General features: G+C 46.1%; 1 protein-coding gene across 2 annotated transcripts in view; it reads left to right on the top strand.

Annotated features, from left to right (window-relative positions):
* The window catches only part of BTAF1 (B-TFIID TATA-box binding protein associated factor 1), a 54,949-nt gene that overhangs the window by 24,284 nt on the left and 4,262 nt on the right, over nt 1-26,403 (top strand). For both annotated transcript variants that reach the window (XM_032950323.2, XM_032950322.2), the window contains exons 12-37: nt 242-382; nt 2,499-2,623; nt 3,763-3,886; nt 4,888-4,992; nt 7,005-7,154; nt 7,874-8,013; nt 9,096-9,270; nt 9,829-10,032; nt 10,724-10,996; nt 12,061-12,208; nt 14,286-14,464; nt 15,022-15,175; nt 15,529-15,638; nt 16,217-16,418; nt 16,788-16,936; nt 17,424-17,576; nt 19,033-19,154; nt 20,476-20,643; nt 21,551-21,628; nt 21,961-22,090; nt 22,550-22,691; nt 23,092-23,222; nt 23,914-24,042; nt 24,671-24,823; nt 25,224-25,444; nt 26,067-26,226. In XM_032950323.2, the coding sequence (XP_032806214.2) occupies nt 242-382; nt 2,499-2,623; nt 3,763-3,886; nt 4,888-4,992; nt 7,005-7,154; nt 7,874-8,013; nt 9,096-9,270; nt 9,829-10,032; nt 10,724-10,996; nt 12,061-12,208; nt 14,286-14,464; nt 15,022-15,175; nt 15,529-15,638; nt 16,217-16,418; nt 16,788-16,936; nt 17,424-17,576; nt 19,033-19,154; nt 20,476-20,643; nt 21,551-21,628; nt 21,961-22,090; nt 22,550-22,691; nt 23,092-23,222; nt 23,914-24,042; nt 24,671-24,823; nt 25,224-25,444; nt 26,067-26,226 (3,966 nt within the window). The remainder of the gene's footprint in view (nt 1-241; nt 383-2,498; nt 2,624-3,762; nt 3,887-4,887; nt 4,993-7,004; nt 7,155-7,873; nt 8,014-9,095; nt 9,271-9,828; nt 10,033-10,723; nt 10,997-12,060; nt 12,209-14,285; nt 14,465-15,021; nt 15,176-15,528; nt 15,639-16,216; nt 16,419-16,787; nt 16,937-17,423; nt 17,577-19,032; nt 19,155-20,475; nt 20,644-21,550; nt 21,629-21,960; nt 22,091-22,549; nt 22,692-23,091; nt 23,223-23,913; nt 24,043-24,670; nt 24,824-25,223; nt 25,445-26,066; nt 26,227-26,403) is intronic.

Raw genomic sequence — 26,403 nt, 5'->3', positions numbered from 1 at the left:
GTACTCATCTGAGTACGGTGTAAAATGTGTGATTCGTGCACACATGTACTTGTCTTATAGATCAATGATAATAAAGAAGATTACAAAGAGTTAGTATCACAAAAACATAAAAAGAAGAAAAATTGGCATTTGTTTGTAAGCCAGCTTTTCTCGAGTGCATTTTTTCGGGCAGAAATTGCGGAACTGCCTCCGGCTCGCTTCCTGCTCATCCTTCCCCCTTCACCCTCTTCTCCCAACCTAGGACCTGATCGAGGCGCTGCTACCGCGCACGCTGCCCGTGGTCATCGAGGGCCTGCAGGACATGGACGACGACGTGCGCGCCGTCGCTGCCGCCGCCCTGGTGCCGGTGGTGGAGAGCCTCGTCCAGCTACACCCGGAGAAGGTTCGTCTTGCACACAGCTCTGCGTGCTGGTGGATTCATCCCGTGCAGGGTGCCACAGTGGCGATGTTAACGAGCTCGCCTGGTATACAGGAGGTTGTGGGTTCAATCCTGCCGCCTGTATATTTGGAGTTTTCACGTTTTCCCCGTGATTGTGGGGATTTTTCTCCCAGGTTCTCGTTTTGAAGTATGTGTTTAGAGTATTTGGCTGATAAAAATTCCCATGCGATTAATTTGAGCTATATAGCTCGTTGGGCCTTACCTGGTAAAATAAAATGTTTCCTCGTTTTTAGTTTCATAGCTTTTGTATAGAATGCAGTTGCAGAGCGACTTTTGGGATCCTTTGATCAAAGAATGGTGCACATCTCACCGAGTCTGCTGTAATAGAACTGTCTTCAGATGATGATGTTGTTTACACTTCATGATGCAATTAGGATATAATTGGTATAAGAGGCAGAAAAATAGCAGTGACGTGGCCTGGTGGTAGCTTGTTCTCCGCTCGTTGGAGAGGCTTACGCTTTGAATCCAGCGGCTACCCTGTTACTGCGGGTGTGTTAACCATAAAATACACGCCATTTGCTTCACAGTTGATATTAAAAATACCCTGACATCATTCACAAAGAGTAGGCCATTGTATGCTGGCATCATGGTCCAAATAGAAAAAAAAATTACCCTCCATTTGCTCAGCTGGGATTATATACATAGCAATCATTCTTGACTTTACTGAAAGAACCAAGAGTACATTGCTATCGTTTTACCCCCTTTTGCAAAATTGTGGCAGAACCCTCCTGAAACATTTTTGATTCTCCATGAGGCTTTCTTGAGTAAACAAGCATAATAATAGCAATATTAATGTAAAAAAACAGTTCATTAATTATAGTGGTCCATTTTAAATTCTGTCCTGGTGGGCCAATGCTCTACTCACTGTTGTAAGGTTGCAAATTCAATTCCTGGTCTCGTCTTGATTCAGCCTTTCATCACTTTGCGGTCGTGATCGTACTGTGTTGTGTTAACTCAATAGTTTTTCATTAGCGATATTGACCTCTGACATGAGAATGCGATTTCCACCACTACATTAGGACCACCAATGGTAATCCAGAGAAATGACAGCGAGTTCCAGTCGCTCCAAGAGACCACTATTGTCGTCTTGCAAAATGGTACTCTTTGTATTGATCACAGGGATTTGTGGGCTACATTGGCTCCTTGCCATGATTTTGAATTCGCAACACTTCCATTGCACATTTGGCACTTTGCCACAGCGCCACACAGCCATGCATAGCATTGTCAAGATCACTGCCAATGGCTCATCACATCCATTGCCAGTGATGCGACCACACCCTGCCATCAGGGCAGCTGGGGTGGCACAGTAACAACATTTGTGCTGCACAGCAAAAACAACGGCCTGGGTTTGATTCTTTGCGTGGAATTTGTATGATCGCCCCCTGTTCTGCAGGGGTTTCCTCCACTTCTCTGGTTTCCACCCATAAATACAAACACGTGCGATGTAAATGATATTGGCCAAACATTTAATTTGCCGAAAAATTTGCTGCAAATTAATCCAGTGGCATTACGCACAGCAACATTGCCGCCTACTGCAACGAACTTGACAGGACCCTCCTGAAAAAAAAGAGCTGAGACTCGGTGAGGCTTTCCTGGTTAAACAATTGTAATGTTAAAAATGGAAATAAGCACCATCTGGAGCTCTTGAACAATTTTGACCTTATTCTTTTTCACACAATTTATGTTTTTTTGTTCTGTTTTGTAAGATTCTCATTCACATGAGATGCATCATTCACTGGGTCATGTTGCAGATTGTATGAATTAATAACATGTAGTTGGTGGGTGCAAGTCTGGTTTGCATCATACGATTTACTGTAAAAACGTAACCTGCATCTCTCAGGCCTTGTGTATGTCACACTATTTGACGTTCTATATCCATCACCGTACAGATGGCAGTCCACTTGCATTGCACGCGGCTATTTCATCGCTTGTTTAGCAGGGTCAGTGATGTGGGAGCACACTCGGCAAGATTGCTTTGTGCGTCGAGCCAATGCCGAGTGCCAGTATCCGTACTCGGCGGCACCTGGTGCATGATGGAATCCGTCGCTGTGCCTGGCAGATCCCAGTGATCATGAACACCCTGTGGGACTCCCTACTGGAGCTCGACGACCTGACAGCCTCCACGAATAGCATCATGACCCTGCTGTCCTCGCTGCTCATCTACCCTGCCGTGCGACTCAACAGGTGTGTGTGTGTGTGTGCAGCAGCGGCTATGGTAATGAGGAAGAAAGGGGTACTTGGTAAGCACAGGGGATGCAAATGATATGTTAATTTCAAGATAAAAAGGGTCCTTTACTAACCTGCATTGGCTGTTGTCGCCTCCGATGTTCTACTGCCCCATATTGACTTACCTCCTACATTAACGACAAAGTAATTGCCTTTCCCAAGCCATGGGCTAGAGTTAAAAATAGAAAAATACTTTGCCTTTGTAAACTTTTACAAAGCAGGTACCTATTGTATTGTACAGTGCTTTATGTGAGTTATGGTTATACATAAGTTGATCTTGCAGCATTATGCTGCTGTTATTCGGATACACTATCAAAATGATATATAATTAGGCATCCTCTCTCTGCACTGGAAAACAAAACTTGGGCACGAATTCCTGAATTTATGATAAGCAGCTGCAGACCTTAACAGCTCCTCCTGATATACTCTCCTTTGCCATGTTAAATTATTGGCATGTGAAAGTTATGCTGCTTTATTTATCCAGACATTGTGATCTTACCATTGCAAAAGAAAATGGTGTGAGTTGTATGGTATTTTCGCACATACACATACATCCTTGTGATCTCAACTCTGCAGGACCTCATGCCTCCCATCTGTTCAATATCTCCTGCATCCATCATTTGCCTATCCAAACTGTTACGGAGTGTCTCACTCATGCCTTTTTCACATACCACCTCGATTACTGTAATATCTCTGGCCTCACTAAATAACCTCCCCTTCAATTCGTGACGATCCCAACGGCAGTTTTCAGACTTACCATGCATACCTATAAATGCAAACACATCACCTCAGTACTTAAGTCTCTCTACTGGCTCCCAACGCAATCCCAGTTCAACTTCAAGATCACACTTTCCGTCTTCAAGATCCTCCCATGGGCCGGCCCCTGCCCACCTTTCCCTCTCATCTCACTCTACTCCCCTCACCACACTTCCCCGCGCCAGCAACCAAGGCCTTGTGTTTAAGGGCGGGCAAGGGATCGGTTTTGTTCTACGCGATGCTTCGCCATCCTTGGAATGCGTCGCTCTTCCTGACCTTTGTGCTGCCGCCCCCGTCCCTCCGCGCGTCCATCCCCTCGCCCCCGCGCTGGCTGCGAACAGCATGCAGCAGTCGTTCACGGTGCTAGTGCCGCGCGTGTGGCCGTTCCTGAGGCACAACAGCAGCTCGGTACGGAAGGCCGCCCTGGAGACGCTGAACACCATCCTCTCCACACAGGACTCCCAGGTGTGAGACGCAGCCACGGGGGCTCCCTTTACCGTTCTCCTGCTATGTGGGGTTTGGGGCCCCTTAATAAAGAAGTCTTGATGTCCTCGTGCTATTCGGCGTGGGATGATTGGGCATTAGAGTAATAATGTAACTAGGTTGCTTGTGTTTTGCAGTGGAAGTATGTCATTTAATAAATGTCATGCCCAGTTATAACAGAAAAATGTATTGTATTGTGACGTGGATAAAGGCCCAAAGGCTGTGGTTTTAGATGCTGATAGATTGTTATAACTAGATAAGACAGGGTTGTTTTTTTAAAGACTAAGGTATACAGTGCTGTAGAAATAGTTTAGATTTTTTACGTAGATATTCAAGTAATGGTGACACTATAAAATAAATAAACGAGAGGTGTGGGTGGCTACAGGAAAGTTGATAACATAACATACTTATTCATAGACTATCAAACAAATGTGCTTTGAGAAAGGATTGAAAGATAAGCTTATATCTCTTAGATAAATGATGTAAAGATAAGCACAGATAAGCATGTTTCATACAAATGTAAGCATCAGCAAAGCAATTGCTTCATGGGATTACGCTGAAGTACCACGAGCAGATTATAAACATTGAAACAGGCGTAAGACTTAACGCGTGATATTTAAACTTTTTATGCATTACTCGGGTGTAACTTGTGTATCCTAAATGTTACAGAATACAAAACCCGTACTTTCCATGGGTCATCACAAACTGGACCATCCGAGACTGAAATATTAGTGCTACCAATTTTTTTTATATGGCCAACAAAATAGAATTACTGTAGTAACCTATTCATTTGAAGTGTTATCACACAAGTACATTTTATGAGTGTTGCCTCTTTTATTGGCCATATAAAAATAATTGTTCCTCCTAAAACCTTTGCTACCTCGGATGGAAGCAACAAGCTAAATTATTATATTGTGGGCCATTGGGGCGAAGAATGCAATTTTTTTCAACTGTGGTGCACTGGTGTGTTTTATGGTGAACAGAGCTGCTCGCTGTGGCTGACTCCGATCCTGCAAGACATGATGCGCTTCATCTATCAGGTCGCAATCCTGGAGAGCAGCCAGGACATCTGTTACCTCGTGCAGAAGGTGGGGGCCACTTGTGTCTAGCTCCACCTTCCTTGATGCATCCACCAGAAATCTGCCTTCACCTGCTTAAATGTTGTGGTTTTGTCATAAGCCTATGCTCGTACTATATTCAAAATAACGTTTGGCTGGCCGGTTTGTGGGTGACGTCACCCGTGCGCATCTGCGTGTTGACATCACCCGCATCCCACAGCATTGAGCTGATTCGTCCATGGCGAAGTCACCCCCCCCCCCCATACTCCACCCTCCACGCCTGATGTAAATCCCACGCATATGTGCAGGCAGTGATAGTTTTATATTAAAAATATTTCTTTCCCCAGTCATGTGGCACTGGTTACACGTTTATATCCTACCAAGTTAGTGGTTACTTTAGCACATTCCGTAAGGTAAATACATTGAGAACTACTATGTCGGATGTCAACTTGCAGTTCACATGATGTGACTGGTCTCCTTCAGAGGAAAAAAAATAGGCTCCTAGCTCAAAGCTGATATTAGAGATCGGCAGCTACCAATGTACATTTACACAAGGGAAACATTTTCATTCGAGTCTCCAAGATTCCCTTTCAGGAGGAGCAAGCATATGGGATATTTATCCAGTTATTTAGTATTTTTGCTTTTTGTTCCAATAAACCAGAGTCTGGAGAAAACCCATGCATGTAAGAGGGGTAACACTGAAATCAGCACAGACATCCATAATACAGGTTTTTTTGGGGGTTTTTGGGTTATATCATGTAAATATAAATGTGTCGTTAAACCTGTGTTATGGATGATATTGGTCGCGAAAGCCTACGTGTTAAACAGCACAGACATGTTATCGACATTGCTGCTGTATGACCAGCTACTGGCCCCCCTGTGGCACGTTGTGTTACGCAGTGATGTCTGCAGGATCTGCCAATTCTACCTAAAAGACTCTGTTTTGTAAATATATACGGCACCAAGTTATGATAAATGTTACCGTGACATTTGGCTGAACCGTTGGTGCAGAGCTGATTTTTGTTCCGCAATAATACGTTGTTGCCAACTCGTCATTATCGACTTACATCTCATAATTGGTGAAAATAAAATGACTATATTTTTGTTAATATGTATTTTTTTAATGGGACTGCTTCTTGCAAGTAGTATGCATTGCTGTTTATTTTAAATGTTAATTGACATTTGTTTCTCTCAAGTTAACGACTGAATTGCCCTACGAGTGGCACATTAAGTGGAAAATAGTTCTTAAAAAAAGGCAGAGCATTGTGTGTTCTTTTAAATAGACCCTTGGGTGTGTGAGTACAATTTTATATTTGTAGGAAATAATTTTGGAATTAATTATTGGGTGTGAGGATTACACACATGGGATACATGTGGTGGGAAATGTTGAAGGACACCGTAAAATGTATTAATGTTGTAAAATGCGTGGGTTTTGCACTGCTTGACATGCAATGCTATAATTATTGATTTATGGTTGTCTGCTGCACCGGTGACATTTGTTGTCTGAACCCAGCTTGGACCTCCTGCAGGTTGACTCTGTTTAAAACAATGAATTATCTTGTTACAGTGAGTGCACATCAGTACTGTGAGGCATATGTCTGTTGCCTGGGACATCATCCTTGTATGTCCTGCCATCCTTAATATGCGTTCACTCACGGGACTTGCCCTAACAGTCTGGGACCTTTGTTGTATGGGTGCCACGGTGGTGAAATGTTAACTACCTCACCTGGTATACAGTAGGCTGTGGGTTAGATCCCAATCCTGACGATGCCTTTACAGTATATTTGAAGTTTGTATGTTCTCCCCATTGTCGCATGGATTCTTCTCCTGGGTCCTCCGGTTTTTCCCTCCACATTTAGAAACATGCGTTTCGAGTTATGTGACCTCTCTAATAGCCCAACTTCATTGGGCTATCATTTGTGATTAGGTCGCTTCTGAAAAAAGAGCTATATAGCTCTCAAGGTGGGTCTTACCTGGTAAAATGAAAAAGTTTTGCGTTTAAGCTTCGTTTATATTTGCGGGGATGTGTGTGCACCTACCAGGTGTGGCAGGAGCTCCTCGCCAAGGCCCCCCTCCAGTACATCGTGGCAGCTGCTTGCCCCTGGATGGGCGCTTGGCTGTGTCTCATGATGCAGCCCTCACACATGCCCATCGACCCTAACATGCTTATGGAGACACGTGCCAGGGCCAAGGTAGTGTGTGACCGCTGGATGGCACTCATGTTTTTGTCTTGCTAGTTTAATGGGGCTGTGCCAAATAAGGCTGATGAAACAAGGGCTGAAAATATGTTTAGCCAAAGAACAGTCATACTCTGCTCCACTGTTTTTAGTCACCCATTCAGAAATACTAGATTTTCAATTTTTTTACCTCCCACTTAAAGCATTTTTTTCATGATCTGCTTTGGAATCAGCATTAATTCGTGATTTGAAGCAGCTGAGTGATCCCAATTAAATTGGCAACCATTATTTTCTGCAGAGAATTGGAGACTCCATGACATGTTTTTTTAAAGTAATCCATGGTATGCCAGTGTTGTCATACAACATTAACATCGGTCTAATTTTCTGTGGTTATCCAGAGTTTTTTGTATCTTTTGAGCACTCAGGTTAAGTGCACTGAATAGCATCAACATGTATGATACACTTTTTTGTTAGAATGAGGGTGATCACCGGATATGGGTCTGCTCATTGCATTCACGTGACACTTGTATTAATTTGCTGGGTCTGGTAGAGGAGGGCTTAGGACACACATTTTTTTACGTGACTTTACCTCCTAAAAATCGATTACCAATCGTAATATTGATCATGAAAGCCTACGTGTAAAATATGAATCTATTCACCGCATTCATTTTTGAATGGAGCGAAACTGATATTGTCACATGCATTGGGCGGGTTTATGTGTGGGGGGCACACAGGACAAGTGCAATGTGAAGGCGCGTCCGGGCCAGCCGGTGCGAGAGGTGCGGCACGAGTACATTGCCGGCTCGGAGACGGTGCACGAGGACCCGACATCGCGCGATTACCATGTCATGCGTACGCGCCTCCTCAACGCGAGGTCACTCGCCCGCACGCTCGACCCCTCGCACCTCGCTTTGCAGTCTCTCGAGACCTTAGTCGCATCCTGCCAGAAGGTTTTGTGCGCTGTCACCCCTAGGGCTTTTGTCGGGCTGTGTAGTGACTTTGTCGCTGCCTGCAGGTACACTGTTTACATTTACAAAAACGTCCGTTTACATTGTTTTGCTGCTTTAAATTTCCAGATGATGAGCCACTTTGTTTAGCTATCATTTGTGGCCAGGTCGTTTCTGAAAAATAAACTAATAGCTCAGATAAAAAAAAGTTTTGTATTTTTTTAAGTGATTTGTTTATTTTTCCCTATACTTTGCACCCCTATCGTGTTTTTTTGTATTGGTTGTAACGTTCTGACTTTCCCCCCTGCCTGACATATGAAAAAATTGCTTTATAACTCATCGGATTCCTCCAGTATAACTAAATATTCTGATTCTGATAAGCTTGTATATGATGATTCCTGGGCAGTATGTACCAGACCTAGGGTTAATCAGAATTCCAAATACATTAGCGTTTTTGGCTGCAGTTACGTTTTATTTGCATTGTGATTGCAATTGATTTATTAATGACACCATTACAATTGTTATTAACTCCAGGGACTAGCATTTATGGCTTTGATATGTTGTGGGGTGCAGTATTGGTTCATTTCACCAGCACCCATTCTCCACCCTGGTGGGAGGGTACTGTTTTTGCTGAGGATTACATCAATTTTTAGACAACTAAGCTGGCTAAAGGAGCCCTAGGGTCAAATAACATCCTTGTGCCTTGGTTTATTGCCACTTAATACAGCTATCCAATTTCTCGTGTTAAATGGTGAAAGCTGGTGATCCAATATTTATCTTGGAGGCTAAGGTCGCCTGTTTAGTTGTACATTATCCGAAGACATCCTTGAACAAGCATGCCGCTTTGGTAATGTAGCAGAAGTACTAGAAATAGCCAGTTGTACAAGTTCCTCGTTAACATTACTGGAAGGTATATTTTCGGCTTACGCTGGTTGATATTTCAGCTGGATCAGTCCGCATGACTAAATGGGAGATCATCCTGCGCGCGTTTCTGTGTGTGCACTCATAGATTGCTGGGCGCTCTCAGTTGTTGCATCTCCCATCCGAGCGTGAACCTCGCGAGTCAGGAGATCCGGCCAGCCGAGTCTCTGGCCCAGCTGCTCCTCTTCTACCTCAACTCCAAGTCGGCGCTGCAGCGCATAGCCGTGTCGCTCGTCATCTCGGAATGGGCCGACCACAAACAGGTGACCCTCGCTTGCCCAACTCCCACTGAGCCCCGCAGGATGACTGCCGTTGTTCCTCTTGTCGTGTAAAACGAGAAACGCAGCCCCAAAAAAACAAATGTCTCTTGTAGAGATATACAGAGACTTTTTTAATAATGGTTGCCGAACATGAGGTTTAAACACGAGTGGTTACACCCGTACGTTTTAGTACTGTATGTCAATTCAGTGAACAAACTTTATTATTAAGTAAAGTTTTTTTTAAATTCTCAATTAACTAGGTTTAAAACTCTTGTCTTTCACCCCAGGACAAAAAGCCAAGGCAATTTTAGCAAATGAGAGCTCAATTTTTTATGTTGCATCTTCCATAGAAGAATGTTTTAATGTGTTTCCCAGCTGAAACAAACATTGGACCGTGGTTCTGTTTGTTTATGGCTACAGAGCCAGTGGATAAAATTAAACATTCCACTCTTAACTCCCTGCATACAAATTAACACCAACATAACCTTAAGGCAAAATGTCACTCCGACAACATTGCTGCTGCCCTGCATTCCTAGTGTGACCTCGCGATTGCGTCGGCAGGACTGCACCACAGTGTCGGACGCGGTGCGGCCGCGCCTGCAGGCGGTGCTGTCGGAGCAACTCTACTACGACGAGATCGCCGTGCCCTTCACACGCATGCAGACCGAGTGCAAGCAACTGGTGTCCGTGCTGCTGGAGGGCGGCTGTGACGTGCGGCCGCGCCTTGCCAGTGCCGTGCTCACTATCGAGCAGGCCCTGCAGCTGGTGAGGGCTGCTCCGATTGCAGAATGCGCCACCGTGTTTTGAGCATGTTCACCGATGACTGGAAGGCTAAGGGGGGCAGGGTTGGGCTGGGGTGGCTGACCAGGCAGATGGCATCGTGCACGTGTGACAAGACGTAGTTTCATGTTGGTCTCCTCTCTCCCAATCCGAAGTTGAATTGCACAGTTACTCGCATGTTTTCAAGGTAACGCAACATATTTCCCCATATACACACCGCTCTAAGTTCAGTTTGCTTTCTGTATACCCCTTCTCTATCAACAAGTCTACCTCAACCCAATGGAAGTAAAGATTGATCTTCAATGACAGATCTCTCTTTCCCCTTAAAATAACTCTGTCTTGAGCTCTCAATGCTCTTGATTGCATTTTCCCTGTTCAAATATTAGCTTGGTCTTTCGATTTTGTCTCCACCTGTCTTTATTTACCACCGTCCCAGATATGCTCTTATTTTCTTTACCATAGATAAGTTCCCTCCTTGATTTTTATTCCCGGTTCCTCAACAATAGTATTTACATATATAATTTCCTTTCCTAATGTCCTCTTTATAATTGGACGCTCTTCTCCCGACGTTGACGCAGGATTTGTAAAGCCTGCAACCGTGGTCCTGACAGGGGCGCCAGCTGGGCTGTCTCGACACAGTTGTCACCACCGGCCATTTGTGCGACCACCCCCACAGGTGGGACCCATCTTCAACGAGGCGGTGGCAGCTGTGGAGCCGAGTCCCGTGGCGTTGCAGCAACTGCAGGGCAAGAGGCAGCAGGTGCAGTCGACAGTGCACGAGACGAGTGTCGAGTGGCAGCTGCTGCACCTGCGCGTGCACATGTTCGCCGCGTGCGCTGTGGTCGCCATGCGCTCGCTGCCCGACAAGATGAACCCCGTCATCAAGCCGCTCATGGAGGCTGTGCGCCGCGAGGAGAACGTGCTGGTGCAGGGCTTTGCCGCGGGGAAGGTGCGTGTGAATGCATGATTGTGTTGGTGCGGGGCGGGAGCGGTGGTGTAGCTGTTGGCACGCCGTGCTACCAACCCAGCGAACCGGGTTCGATTCCCGCTCATGGTCAACACCAGTGACTATTATCTGAACCGGTCCTGGGCTTCCCCTAGGTTAACTCGGCCTCAAATGAGTACCTGCTGTGGTGTGTAAACATCGCCATGAGGGAGACAAAGGCAGCCGGGCATAGTGCTGGCCTCCCACCCCCTCGTGAGCTGTGCCGGTCTTCATAGTTGTTTGCTAACAGCACTTTCCCCAACTGTCTCTGGCTACAAGTGGGATCTTTGTCTTTGTGTCTGTGTGTGTTTGCGAGAGTGTGTATGTGCATGCATGTATCATTTGTGTCAGAAGCTCACATAAATGTTTGATATTTAGACAGTTCTGGCAGTTGGGTCCTCCAGCAGGTGAGGCTACTTGGGTTGTGTTATGTAACCCATGTGCTTACCCCCCCATGTCCAAGAAGCAGGATAGAGGTAGCATGGGCTATGGAAGTGATGGGGGCTGATGTGGTACAGGAGAAGCTGGAGTTGTGGACATGCTTAAAGCTGATACCAGTCATGGAGTGAGCTCACGTAATATCCTGCTGGGCATTGGACAATATATCCTTCTAGAAACAACTGGAGACAAGGAGTGGTTCTTGCAAGTACGAGCATAGTTTTGGGTGGCTAAAACTGGGGAGCAGGGCTGGTGCATTTGCCTGTCACTTGGTTCTGTTAACACCAAAGTTGCGTGGCCTTCCAATGGGCATGGATTTATTGCTATCCATGGTAATATCACATCAGTCCGCGGTGAATGTCAATTATCGTTTATACACGCATAATTTCTTTACGTAAGATATTGCCATGGTTTTAATGCTTGATCCACGATTGAACTCAAACATCTTTTAGAAACATAAAAGTGAGCCTGCTGTTTCACTCTCTCCCAAGGTGCATACGCGCCACTCTTTTGGCAGGAGCACATGCGGCAACAGAGTAGCGTGCTTGCCACCTTGCTCCTATGCGCAACGTCAAGTTTCTTAATTGCAGGTGTCGCAGTTGCTGCAGCAGTGCGTTGGCCGCAGTCCTTGCCCGAACCAAAAGATTGTGAAGAACCTGTGCAACTCGGCCTGCATCGACTCTGTGCAGACGCCCGCCGCCGCTTGCCCCATCCCCTCCTCCAACGACACGTCCAAAGGTGCCCATATCTGTGGTGAAGTGTTGCGTGTGTCTCGCCTTGGTTATGCCCTAATCTCCACAACTTACTACTTCCGCCGGCTCATTCGAAACTTGTTAGCGTTCGTTTTCGATTAACTTTTAAAATTCCCCTCATGGTTGTGACTTTGGTAAGTAAACATCGTCTCGGCATGGCTCGCATCTGAATGAATCTAAGCCCCACCACCACCCCCTTTGCTAACACGTACTGAACAGCATGGAGAAGTATGGTCACACCACCCTCATGACTGACATGGTGTGGAAAGGCATTCATCCAACTGGATTGTAAAGAGGCTGTACAATTTTTCCATTAAAAATGCTGTTTGTGCAGAGGTTTCTTTTTTTGGTGAGTGTTACACCATGTAAATATGAGCTAATGATTTTACCACCAAACTACCGGTCAAAACACTCAACTGTTTTGTTCCTTGCGCTCGACTTTGCCTTCAAGTTCAGAAACGTGTAACTCTTGTCTAATATACCTTCAGCAATGCTGTTTGTTGCTGACATATTGGTATGTTGGGCGTTTGGGCCTGTGCTCGGCACCCATGTTATTTAACACCACGTTTTTATTGCAAGTGTGCATATAGCCTGGTTAAATATAGCTTGCAACAAGGCAGGATGTTAATCTCCCAACAGTGGCTTTTGTCGCTATGGTTGCTGCATTATTGAAAGCTTGCCATGGCTAAGCGGCTACCTCCAGTGAGTAAGAAATGTTAGTCATTGTAATTATTCTTCTTGGTTCTTTCGGTAAAGTCACGTAGAATGGAAATAAAATAATAATAAAATAAAATTATTTTATATTGTGAGATGGCAAAATAAAATTATTTTATTTTATTATGTTTTATTTTTATTTTATTTCCATTCTACATGACTTTACCGAAAGAGCCAAGAAGATGAATCCCTGCAGTCACGAAAGCTTTAAATCGAAAAAATTGAATTATTGTAAGGCAATTCAATGAACATGTGATGTTGGTTATTACAAATGTCTGTAGATCGTAATTTTATGAATTAAAACCAACAACCATCTAGATATAGTTTGAGTGAACATCAAAGCCATTAATATTGTGAGATGGCAATCTTATTTTGATAGTTTGTTTCGTGTCAAATTATCCTATGATCACAAAAAAGTGAATATGGATAGTTAGACATGACTTGTTCTGGCGTTTCTCTTTCAAGGGAAACCTTTCAGAAGAAGGCCCCTTGAGAAAAAAAGCTCTCCTAGATCTCCTTAATCTGTTCGTTCATTGCAGCAATTCAGTCTTTAGGTTGTGCACGTCTATGCTGTATACGTGGATCCAGATTGGCCGATGAAGTGCAATGCTTTGTTCAGCTGCGTCTGTAGCCCCGTGCATCATATGCCCCTAACAAAGGCCGCTAATGGCGTTAATAATGACAATGCAAATTACAGTTTTTAATGCACCTAGGAAGGTCATCCGACCAACTTTTAAGTGGCATGAAGTATGCATTAATGTGCTCTATTTACCATCATACTTGGTAACTCATTTTGGTAATTGTGATGAATGTTTTAGTTTTGGCTGCTGGCCATTTTGCTGCTTTATAAAATTCCTGCTTTTGTTTGTATTTAATGACTTTATAATGGAGTCTTGAAAGTCGCGTAGCTATTTATAAAGTGTCTCGCTAAAGTGGAAAATATGTGTAAAAGTTGTTCCATGAATACTTTAAACATGAATTTTAAAAGCCACCAAAAATAATCTGTTAATTATAAAACATGATTTGCAGTCACTCGTCATGAGCACACTGATGTATGACTCCACTTTAAAAAAAACATGAATGCAGAACTCATTCAAATAAATGACACCGTGTTATGATATCAATCTTATGCCATCTGGTTTCCATTGGGGATGAGAAAAAAACTGTCCCAACAGCTTTTAACTGGGTGTGGCTAAAGTTAATTGATTTTTTCTTGTTTCCAGTTCTATGAAACCTTTCGAACAAACCGAATATCGCAAGCGAAATATTAGGAAGGATATTAACCGGCGAAACAGTCCCGAGGTTTGGCTTAACGTGACAAATGCCGGCCGGCTATTGTTCAAACACAGGCTCGTCGCAGGAGAAGGAGAAGCTGCAGCATTCTGTGAACAAACTGCAGGGCATCATCACTCTGTACCGCGCGCAGAAGGCGGCCTTCTCCATCACGGGCCGCAAAGGCCCGGCCCCGAGGCCCCGAGGGCCCGCCCCGGGGGAGATCCCCCACGGCTCCCTGCCCGAGGGCGACCAGGTGAGCGTACGTTCACACGCGCGTTCACATGCACGTTCGCACGCACATGCGGGTGAATGCTTGTATTCTGTCGCACGCAAGGACGAAGATTTCCTGTATATCCGAACAGACTGTTAGAACACGTGTTGTCGGTGAGTTTCTGTTAAGGCTGGCGTGCGTGGCACAATGCGGTGTTGTGGCTCGCACCAGGCCCCCCCGCCTACATATGTCTTCTCAGCGCTGATCATTATACACTTCACTGGGTACTCATTTGAGGCTGAGCCGACCTTGGGGAGCCCAGGAAAAATTCAAATACCATTTTGGCACTGATGACATCTGTGGCCAGGAATATGGTCAATGGGTACATAAACTACTCCAAAACCCCCTGTGTATGTTCACATATGTCCTGGTGGGAATGTGGAATTTCCACCACTGAATGAGGCCTGCCAGTGGAGACGTGTGCCTGACCACAGTCGTTTGAGCAACCATCCTCCTTTGAATCTTTGCCGACTCTTGCTCACCGCATATGGGGCTCGATAAAGCAAGCTCCGGGTGCATGCGCGTGTTTTGTTTTGCAGGCTCAAAAGTCAAACTTGGTGCAGAGGCGCGGTGCGGAGCTAACGCTCGCGAGCATCGCCAAGCACCTGGGCATGGAGATGCATACCGTGTTGCCTTACCTGTGGGAGGCCATGCTGGGGCCTCTGGTCAAGCAGGTGGACCCTGTACACTTCAGTACGTATATCTGCACTCGCCCGCACACGCTTTTTAGAGTCTGTTGCTTTACGCCTGTTTTATATGGTGGAAACCCCTCCTTGTGGTTCATGCTAAACTTTAATCGTAAATACAGATACAAGTGTATGGTCAAATCATTGCTCTGTGGTTGATAACTTGAATGAGTACCACCACTTTGTGGGAAATTGGTAGTTCTTTCATATGAGCCACTGCCTCATGTTCATTGAAGCATGGAGATGCTGCGTAGTTTGACGTTGACAAGCATCAAAGGTGATGCGTGTGCGAGATACAGCTGCGCTCTAAATAAGGCTATCCCGTTGGCTCATTGTGACGGGCGTGTTTTGTCATTTCAGGCAGGGAGGAACTGTTGGCTGGTGGAGATGTCCAGGCCCAGGATCTAATCAATGCCTTGCAGGTGTTTGAGATCCTGACTCCAGCTCTCAGTGCAGAGCTGCACCCACAGGTACCACAGGAATCTCTGCTCCTCCCCTCTAAAGGATGCCATTTGAAGGGCGTCTCTAACAATTAAATGACTGCTTGTCCAGGAAAACGTGTTTTTGTGAAGTGTGGTGGCGTAGATTTCAGCGCACTGCGCTCCGATGTCAACTACCTAGGTTCATTTTCTGGTTTTGCACCATTTGTGGCAAGTGAACCACCAGCACCTGGTGTTTTAAAAAAAATCTTCATTGGTGTTGGCATGCCCACTTTGATCTCATTCAGTCTTTTTTCATGAGTTCTAAAGAGACAAATGCAAGTTGTATGTGCTTACTGGCCATACTACCTGGTTATATCGTGCGGGCCTCCATAGGTGCTTCCAAACAATATATGCCTCTGCAGCCCAAAAGGGTAACGGGGTGGGGGACTCGTGCGTACGCGTGCAGTTGCGTTGCGATTCCACTGACCGTGGTTCCATTCCTCGCCGAGTGTCAGTGGGTCTGATTCGCCTGGTCCTACTCTGCCTGAAATAACAAAGGCCTTCCCTAGTATACTGGTCCGGCCTCCTAAGTTCCGACGCGGCGCTGATTTGGCACGTGTCTGCAGATCGTGGAGCAGCTGCCCCGGCTGTGCGCCTGCCTCCAACACCCGTACACGGTGGCGCGGCACATGGCGGCGCGATGCCTGTCGGTGCTCAGCAAGCTCGTCACCGTCACCACCATGAACGTGCAGCTGGAGATCGTGCTGCCCTGGCTTGGAGCCGTTGACAACGACACCAAGCGGGAGGGCGCCATAGAAGCGTTGGCGTGTATCCTCTTGTGTGGGGCCGCGCGGTGATTCGGCAACCGGACACTTTCAAAGTGCGCAATGTATTTACAAATCGGAGTAGTGATTGAAACTAAATGATGCCTTTTGTGGCCTCTTAAAACGTACAGTACAAACACCGTGGTTGTGGTTTGTCTTCATCTTTGTCACCTTATTGTTAAAACACAAAGAAGTGATGTGTCCTTTAGCACCTGAGATCACAATCTTTTAAAAGTGTAGCTGGTTAGTTGGTCGGTGATGTCTCGGTTAAATGTGAGGCTTTGATCACGTGAGACAACCGCCTAAGGCAGGAGGGGCATGTTGCAGATGAGATGTCGCTGCGGTTATGGCAGTTCCTTGACGCGAAGAGCAGGTGTGATGGACGCGTTGGACGTGGATATCGTACCGTACATGGTGCTGCTGGTGGTGCCGGTGATGGGCCGAATGAGTGACCAGACGGGTAGTGTGCGCCTCATGGCCACACAATGCTTTGCCACGCTCATCCGCCTCATGCCGCTGGAGGTACAAGCTGGCATAATCGCTCTTGCTTTCATTTATGGATGCCCACGGGTGTGTGTGTGTGTGTGGAGCGGTAGAGTAGCAGATAGCGCGCTGCACTACCAACCCGGTGACCTCAGTCACTGGTGTTGGCCGTGAGTGGGAATCGAGCTGATTATCTGAACTGGTCCTGCGCCTCCCCTAGGGTAACTCGGCCTCAAATTAGTACCTAGTGCCATGTGTAAAAATTGCCACTAGGGAGATCAGGGCGGCTGGGTGTGGTGCTGGCCACCCACCCCCTCGTGTGCCATGCCAGCCTTCATAGATGCTCGCCAACAGCACTTGCCCCAACAACAGTCTTAAGGCTATCTGGGGGTGTTTTTGTCTTTTTGGAGGGGAGAGCACTCAGGAGTGGTTGTGTAAGGGGATGTTAGGTGGAGAATTATTGTTTGTGTACGTGTTTGTATGTCTGCTTAACTGCACTCGCTGCCACTTCACCCCGCACGTGTAGGCTGGCATCCCAGACCCACCGTTCATGTCACAGGAGCTGGCGTCCCAGAAAGTGCGGGAGCGTCACTTCCTGGAGCAGCTGCTCGACGGTTCTAAGCTGGACAACTACGCCATCCCCGTGCCCATCCACGCCGAGCTGCGCAAGTACCAACAGGTGCTGCCACCCTGCACGCAACTCGCCCACGGCCCTGTGCTCTCCTCCCCCTTCACTTGGCGCTGACAAAGTCTGGGATCAACTACAAGCCGCACATGAGCACTGCCCACAGGACTCCTGTTCATTACATTAGCAACTCTCTATGTGCACAGGAACTGTAATGCCGAGAGAACCGAGATGGGCCTGTGTCGACCCCAAAGATGCTACCCTCTCAAAAAATTCAGTAATTCCTACCTTGTCATGTTGCACGTTTATTAATGTGCTTACATGTCGGGCTTTCCGACGTGAGTTTGAACATATTTTTATTATTTTATTGTTTCCCTTCTACGTGACTTTACCGAAAGAACCAAGAATAAGGAAAAAGGAGTTTGAGTCTTATAATTAGAAATGTAGGTTATTATGTATCTTGTTAATTCCATTATGTAATTTATATGACATAGACTTATCTTGTTATTGTTGCAGGGTTTTGTTTTCCTAATATATTTTATAGTAATGAAAATGTGTACTTATTTATTTTCCCATGGCTTTTGTTCAACAAAATCGTACCCTGTAATGCATTCATTATCCATTTATTTGTCCATGGTCTCCCTTGAGGTGAAAAAAAAACTTTTCTCAATAGTTGGGTACCTGGTCCTCATTAAATATTTGGCTGTCCAGATAGGAATCAAACTAAGCCTTTATTCAATGTAGCTTTCCTACACCGCAAAGCCTTTCCTTACTCCATGGGGAGTGGTCTTTATTTTATATGTGGGATATAATATATATTCTTGGGTCTTTCGGTAAAGTCACGTAGATAGGTTCAAAGAAAATAATTAAAAAAAGTTATTTTTTTATATTTTTTTATTTTCTTTGAACCTATCTCCGTGACTTTACCGAAAGACCCAGGAATATGAATTCCTGCAGTCACGAAAGCTTTAAGTCAAGATTTGGGATATAATAGTGAAACATTTATGTTTGACCATGCAAGTAACAGTGTGCACTTTTTTTTGTTTCTGTATTCAGTGTATGCCGACATCCGTGATGAAATAGTTTAATTTTGTTCTGGCTGCGCGGTCTGGTGCGCATGTGTGTGTGTGTACACGGAGCACACAGGATTTGTTTCAGTTGAGAGGGTGGAACTTCTAAGCCCCTTTGACGTCGGCAAGGTGCTGACAATTGCCGCTTGCAGGGAAAAAGTGTGCTGAAACAAAATACCTCAAAATAGATTAGTTCTCAAAAGACGAGATGCTGTCTGGAAAACTGGTCCCACATGCACTGCGTATTATAGGCTCGTCCAGTTAAGCTGTGGTGCAGATGTTGTGCTGACACTGAATGGACCTCGGGTATCCAGCACCCTGCCGTGATTGCGATTTGTTTCTGCAATACTTGAAAATCGGAGAAGCATAGGATCGAGTCCAATTTTTTGTGCATGTGATATGAGCGGGGCTGAATGGCCACCATGCTGCTTGTTTTGTAGGACGGAGTGAACTGGTTGTCGTTCCTGAACAAGTACAAGCTGCATGGGATCCTGTGCGATGACATGGGGCTCGGCAAGACCCTGCAGTCCATCTGCATCCTTGCCGGCGACCACTACTTACGGTAACACGATTTTAAAATCACTCGGTCAGTGTGTGTATCTGTATACAGCTTCCATTTATGAGTAAGTACACTGTGGTGTGCGATGCTGTAAACCTGGTGTCCCGAGTTTGATACCTGGCCATGCCATGCTTATCAACGGCAAGTGATATCTGATCCTCGTCAAAGCTTCCCTTAGAATGACCTCGGCATAAAATGAGAACTTGGTGCAGTGTGTGAACATCAACCCTGGATCTATTTTCCTGGATCAAGCCTGGCTGTTTGAGTGCTTTTTTATTTTAACAATTTTTTTTATTTAAAGCTTTCGTGACTGCAGAGACAATTTCAACCGAGAAGATGGATTCTGGCTTAGCAATCATTGGAAGGATTTGATAAGCCATTTCGGGTCTTAATTGATTGTTCACGCTTATGGTGGCTTTCAGACCCCATCCATTATTTTCGTCTCCCCCCTCTTTTCCGAACATAGATGGACTTGTCCATCTGAATAACTGCCAAATCGCTCTCTGTGGTGCTAACGTTAAAAAAACCCGCCACTTTTCTTGCTGTGGTTTTTACACCTGATGATGATTGCTTGTGTTGCAGTCGAAACGTCGTTAGAATTTTATTGCTTTATATTTTTATTATTTTATTGTTTCCTTTCTATGTGACTTTAGCGAAAGAACCAATAATATAAAAATATATCTTCTATTGTCTGCTGTTTTGGTACTTCTCAACCAATTTTAGGATTGTAAAAAGTGTTTATACCCAGATGACATGTCGAAGTAGCCCTGGAATGATAAAGAAACTTTTTTACATTTATTTTGGAAGTCCTATTCTTGGACATGGTGCTCTTAATCTTTTGTCCATTATTATAGACCTAAAGTACTCAGTTTTTTGGAATCTTTTTTTTTACCAACATCGACATCTTGGTCAGTATCGTTATTTGCTAACGTCCCCAGAAGTCTGGCGTTGGTGTCAACATTACGTGCAGCACATTAGGTCGAGCAGCTATTGCCATGTTGAACCGCGAGAGAAACCCTCCGTCTGAATTCCTACACCGTTATCCAACCTTAAATACGAGCGCCCTCTGCTGCCCACAGCCTGTATAATATACCATTGAGCATCAAAGGCTAGGAAAATCCTGACATTGAACCGATTGAACAGCTGAATGGGGAGTGTCGGGCTAAACCCGACCGTTGGATTCGAAGGGTTCAATAACTGATTTCCGACAGTACTTGCCATCAGAGTGCACTGCGAGGCTGAACGGAAGCATCTTTTGTGTTTGTAAGCACGCCGCTCCCGTCTCTTTGTAAATGTCGTCTGCTGGTGCCTTTGCTGCGTGCAGGGCTCAGGAGTATGAGCGCACACAGGCGGCGGACTGTGCGACGCTTCCGTCCATGGTCGTGTGCCCACCCACGCTCACCGGACACTGGGTGGACGAGGTGCACAAGTTTTGTCCCCGAGAATTCCTCAACCCTCTGCACTACACTGGTCCGCCCTCTGAGAGAATCCGGTGAGAGGCCTGCCCATGTTCATTTAAATAACTATCGGTCCCGGTGCTGCCTCTATTCGTCCGTACCAACTGAAGTGGCCATAACAATTCGCGTTGCCGGTTTATTTCTGTGGTCAAAAGCATGTGAATTTAATGTGGTCAACTTTTTAATAGTTATCACATCCAAGTATCAATTTGAATTATAAACCCTTTCAAGATACTACCGACAAGTGAAATATCTGCTCTGTGCCCTTTTTCATTAGTCTTTCCCACCTGCTTTTGTTTGCCTATTTACTCTCTGCCAAGAGATGTATAACTTTCATTGTCTTTAAGAAAATGCGCTTCTGTTGGATGTGGTTTGGTATGTTATTCGATGAGGCTTATAACATCTACAGGTTATGTTTTTGTAGTACATTTTTGTATTTTTTCTATATTATTTAATCACCAGTTATGTTCCTGTTGTGCTATCAGGAGTAATATCGTGAGATGAAGTAACAACCTTATAGAATTTTGCAGTTCAGAGCCACATGTTGGGGAATGGTACTAGCAGATGACATCACACAACTACTTTTTACAGTCTCTTCAGTTGGCATCTCGCACATCACGCAACATCAGATGGCGCCCTTTTTCTTCCTCCTAAAAGAGTAATTACTGGCATGTTGGTTTTGGTGTCTATTTTAGAAAGTTTAGTCCTTCAGGCTAGGCAGCCCTGCGTGAGTATGAGACAAACATGGACATTTCACCTGGTTTAATAACAAGCAGCTACTCGGATTAGAACTTATGTTCTTGGCCATACTGGCTCATTGCTTAAATATCATCATTAATCATTAAGCTTCTTGAGGCAGCCGGCCACATGCCTGCTGCTGCACTGTGCGTTCTGCTCTATTGGAGTGACTGGCCGCTTTATCGTGTCACCTGACGTGTGCAGCCTTCAGCGGTACATCAAAAACCACAACCTGGTGGTGGCTTCCTACGACGTGGTGCGCAACGACATCGATTTTTTCAAGTGAGTAACCTTTATTTGACACCAAATTGATAAGCGCTTGTTCATTCATTGTGCAACAGTGCTATATTGCGGTGAATACAAACTTTCTACGGCAAAAAAAAAAATCGCCATTGACTGTTTGTAACGGGCTTCACATGTCGCATGTATTGGTAAAAGAAGCAACAGTGGAATTTCCGGAATGCCCGCATCTGCCGAGTGTGGAAACCGCTTTCATTTGGGTGGTTGAATTGACCCTGTCCGATTTTTAACAACTTTCCTCTCCCGAACGGTCATGCTCATGCCCGTCGCCCTCTTAACTCTAATTTGTGGCCGTGTGCTTGCATTTCTGGCAGGAATATCAAGTGGAACTACTGCATTCTGGATGAGGGTCACATGATCAAGAATGGGAAAACAAAGCTCTCTAAGGCCGTAAAGCAACTGACCGCCAACCACAGGCTCATTCTGTCTGGCACTCCAATCCAGGTGTGAGGGTGGGATTTAACCCAGTGGATGTTCTTCGTCAGTTTGGCAACCCTCCTTGAGTTTGTTAGTGCAAGGCATAGTTTGTCCTGCTATAAGTATCTTGTTTAAAAAAAGTAAAAATCGCAGTGATTTTATTGCGTCAAACACATTGGTTTTAAAACATTTGCTAATTAAGTTTCTCCCAAGGACATAGGCAAAGCACCATATGTTGGCAGACCTGTATTAACATCCCACCTACTTTGAACTGTACAGATACATGAAGCTCGACAAATGATTGCCAAAGAGGAGTTGTTTTTCGAATATTTGGTGCAAGAACTTCATAATCACGTGAGAGCCAATTTGAGACGCGAGTCCCCGTTGCAAGGAAGGCCAGTGTGGTATTAGTCGACTGTTAAAGTAATAATTAAATCCTGCCCCTGTCGATCCTCCCTGCCCATCCCCAATCATGTCTTTATGTAGAACAACGTGCTGGAGCTGTGGTCCCTTTTTGACTTCCTGATGCCGGGCTTCTTGGGCACTGAGCACCAGTTTGCGGCGCGCTACGGGAAGCCCATCCTGGCTAGCCGTGATGCACGCAGCTCGTCCAGGGAGCAGGAGGCTGGTATGGGCACCACCCAAACACAGTAGTACATCCGATATAGCATTTTAACACCAGTTGCTTTGCTGAGGCAGGGGCACTGCTTTTTTTTTTTGCAAGTGGTTTCGTTGTTGTGCATCGCGAAAGTCAACAGTGTTTGCCCCAGGGACCGATTGGCCCTCTGTCATGGGAATGTGTAATTTCTGCCACTGCGTCAGGGCCACTGATGAACATGAGTGTTTGCCCCATTTCTAGTTTGGGACCGGTACATTTTCGCAACTCATCTTGAGTTTGCGATGGGGCTCCATCGGAAATGCAAACACCCCCTCCCCCCCACCACACCAGTTGACAACACCAGATTCCCTGATTTGGAGGCATAGTCTCAGGTGGATGTGGCACATGTCCCCATGTTGGCTGCGTGCAGGTGTGTTGGCCATGGAGGCACTGCACAGGCAGGTGCTGCCGTTCCTGCTGCGTCGCATGAAAGAAGACGTGCTGCAGGATCTGCCTCCAAAGATCATTCAGGATTACTACTGCTCCCTTAGTCCCCTGCAGGTGTGTGCTTCTCGCAAACGGGGAGCGGTAGCGCAGTGGTTAGTGCACTGTCACGAATTCCTGCTCATGGTCTATTAAGTCGTAAATATTTCAACCTGTCCTGGGCCTCTCCTCGGTTAACTCTGCCTTAAATGAGTACTTCATACATTGCGGAAACAACAGCATTGGTGAGTTAAATGCTGTGTGCCATGCCAGCCTTAAGAGGTGCTAACAGCACTCGTGCACTATTTGCAACCACATACACGCGCATACGCACATGCTATTCCAGACCAGTGGCACTCGCCCGGTATCTTACAGGAACATGGGTGGGTTTGATGCTCTAAATAGATGGTGGAACTTCCACATTCCATTATGGGGTTGATATCCCCACAAAGTGGTGGTTATTTTATCACTTGCAGGCAGTAGCGGTAAAACAGTTGGTAACAATTTGGAAATGTTCAATACATGTAATAGCTGGAATATATTACATTTTTCAAGTAAAGCCATAAAAGATATCTTGGGGTAAAGAGGACCAATACTTAACCACACCACTCGCGGGCCTGCCACTTGGACTAACGGTAAACACCGTACACCTAAAAATACGTTTCTGAAGACACTACGTTGGTAAAACTGCAACCGTTAAATTTACTTGAGTTCCGGCTGCGCATGACCGCCACGAATTGCGCCACGGTGGGTGTGCGGGGTGCTGCAGGTGCGGCTGTACGAGGACTTTGCGCGCTCGCAAGCCAAGCACGACCTGGACGACACAATATCCTCGGGGAAACTGTCCTCAGAGCCCAGCGACAAGACCAAGCTCAAGGCCACCGGGCACGTCTTCCAGGTATTTTTGTGCGTCTGTTTAATCGTGAAGACCCCCCCCCCCACCACCGTGCCATGTAGAAAAATTACCACAGCACTTTGTCCATCAATGCAGTTTCCAAAAGTGAAAAATGTTAAAGCGCTCGTACGACTTTTACCATTGCCCTACGGCAATTTGTCTAGGTGTGCTTATTGTAGTGGCTTTTCCACATTGCCTCGTTCGATGTTGCTTTCATAAATGTTGCACACTAAAGTTGAATACACGTTGCTGACCGCCATCACTAGCATGTGTAAGGTCTGTAGTGTTTTAATGATATCTTAACTTAATCGCTTCATTTTTACCCATGTTCTTAATATAGTGCAAAGTGCCATGACACACACTCTGCTTCTTTCGGAACCATATTCAAATATCAACGTTTATAGTTTTGAATAAATGGTGAACAGAGAACGTGCTGACTCAATGCCTTGATATTAGTGCATGGCATAATTAGACAATAACCACACTAAGCTATAGCAGTGATACATATTTGCTCATGTGCCACCATGTTTGTGGTTCAGTCGAGTATGCTGGGGTAGGTACTACATTGCTGCTAACGTCACAGCCAGTGGTTTGCTATGAGCACTGTTCCCCTCTCACCCCCTCCGGCCAGGCTCTGCAGTACCTGCGCAAGTTGTGCAACCACCCCGCGCTGGTGCTCACGCTGCAGCACCCAGAGTTCCAGCGAATCTGCGAGGAGTTGGCCACACACGGATCATCGCTGCGCGATATCCAGCACGCGCCCAAGCTCTCTGCACTCAAACAGGTACCGTTTGCAGCCCTTTCTGTGACCATTGGGTCATCCGCTCGTGCCACGCCCCTCATCATGATGATGTCGGCTCTTTGTTTTGGCAACTCGTGACGATGTAATCCAGTTGCCGCTCACATGTCTCAACGATTTATCTCACTCTCGTTCCCCTTCTGCTCCCATCCCATTTGCCTTCCTGTGGTTACTATCCCATTCCTCCTATTTTACTTCTTGTTCCTATCTTGTTTGCCCCTCTGTTCACCTCTTGAATCTTCTCTCTTTACCCTTCTGGTTTATACCTGTTTTTCTCTCCATTCCCCTTTCCCCTACTGTTCCTTTGTCGGTTCCCTTCCTCTCCTCCCACCTCTTTCCCTGTCACTGCTCTCCCGTTTCCCTGCGGCTCCCACTCCCACCCCAGCTGCTGCTGGACTGTGGTTTGGGTGGCGGCGGCGGTGCGGGTGGTGTGGATAGCGGCCCCGAGGCCGTGGTCGCCCAGCACCGCGTGCTCATCTTCTGCCAGCTCAAGAGCATGCTGGACATGGTGGAGAACGACTTGCTGCGGCCACAGCTGCCCGCTGTCACCTACTTGCGCCTCGACGGGAGCGTGCCCGCCGGCCAGAGACACTCCATCGTTGCGCGGTACATTCCGTGCGCACAGCAGTGCACTCTTCATTTTTTTAAGGTTACGTTTTGGCTTGTGTGGAAGACAGTGATACAATGCATGGGAAGCGATAATAGAATAAACAATATGCAACGGAAGGGGGCGTCTTGATGTAAATTAGCAGGAAACTGTATGAATAATATATATATTCGTTAAGAAAAGCACGAATTGAGTCTTGATATTTGGTTTCAAGAGCGATCTGCTTGAGTTTTTTTGTGAATTCTTTTTTGAGAATTTGTGTGTGTGGGGTAAAAAAACCACCTTCACAATACTGGAGGATCTGGAAAGAGAGGTTATTAAGCTCTTACCATCTAATGCCAGTTTGAGTGTATTACATACATTTCTGCATAACTCCCTGTAATTGGCAGCTGACAGTACCATAAGTGAAGCTGTGAAGAATGTGTAATGCCTGACAAAAGCACCTTTCGGAATGGATCTATGAATGAAGTCGCTGTTGAAACTAAATTTCAATCGGTAACAATTCAGTATTATTCTTGACCCAATTTCTCCAGGGGGTGCTGGTTTACCGGTGCGAAGCACTGCTTGTGCCCCGAGGCGACACAAATGTGTGCATGCCCCCCCCCCACCCCCCCTGGGCAGGTTTAACAACGACCCGTCAATCGACGTGCTGCTGCTGACGACCCACGTGGGCGGCCTGGGCCTCAACCTGACGGGCGCCGACACCGTCGTGTTCGTGGAGCACGACTGGAACCCCATGAGGGACCTGCAAGCCATGGACCGTGCGCACCGCATCGGGCAGGTGAGCCTCCTCCGCATGCTGCTGCCGTACAGGGGCGAGTGCAGCGAACCGCCCCGACCCACCGCCACAGTGGTACTTGTGACGGCAGTAACGTCAACTACCAAACCACTCCACCTCGCTTCTGGTTACCCTGCTTGGTTTGTCGACACAATGTTTCGCGGAGTGACTTGTCCTGCG

This window comes from Petromyzon marinus, chromosome 9 (assembly GCF_048934315.1).
Source record: "Petromyzon marinus isolate PM22_M1 ecotype Great Lakes invasive population chromosome 9, UKy_Petmar_22M1.pri1.0, whole genome shotgun sequence".
Classification (NCBI taxonomy): domain Eukaryota; kingdom Metazoa; phylum Chordata; class Hyperoartia; order Petromyzontiformes; family Petromyzontidae; genus Petromyzon; species Petromyzon marinus.
This window is presented reverse-complemented; position numbering and strand designations above follow the sequence as displayed.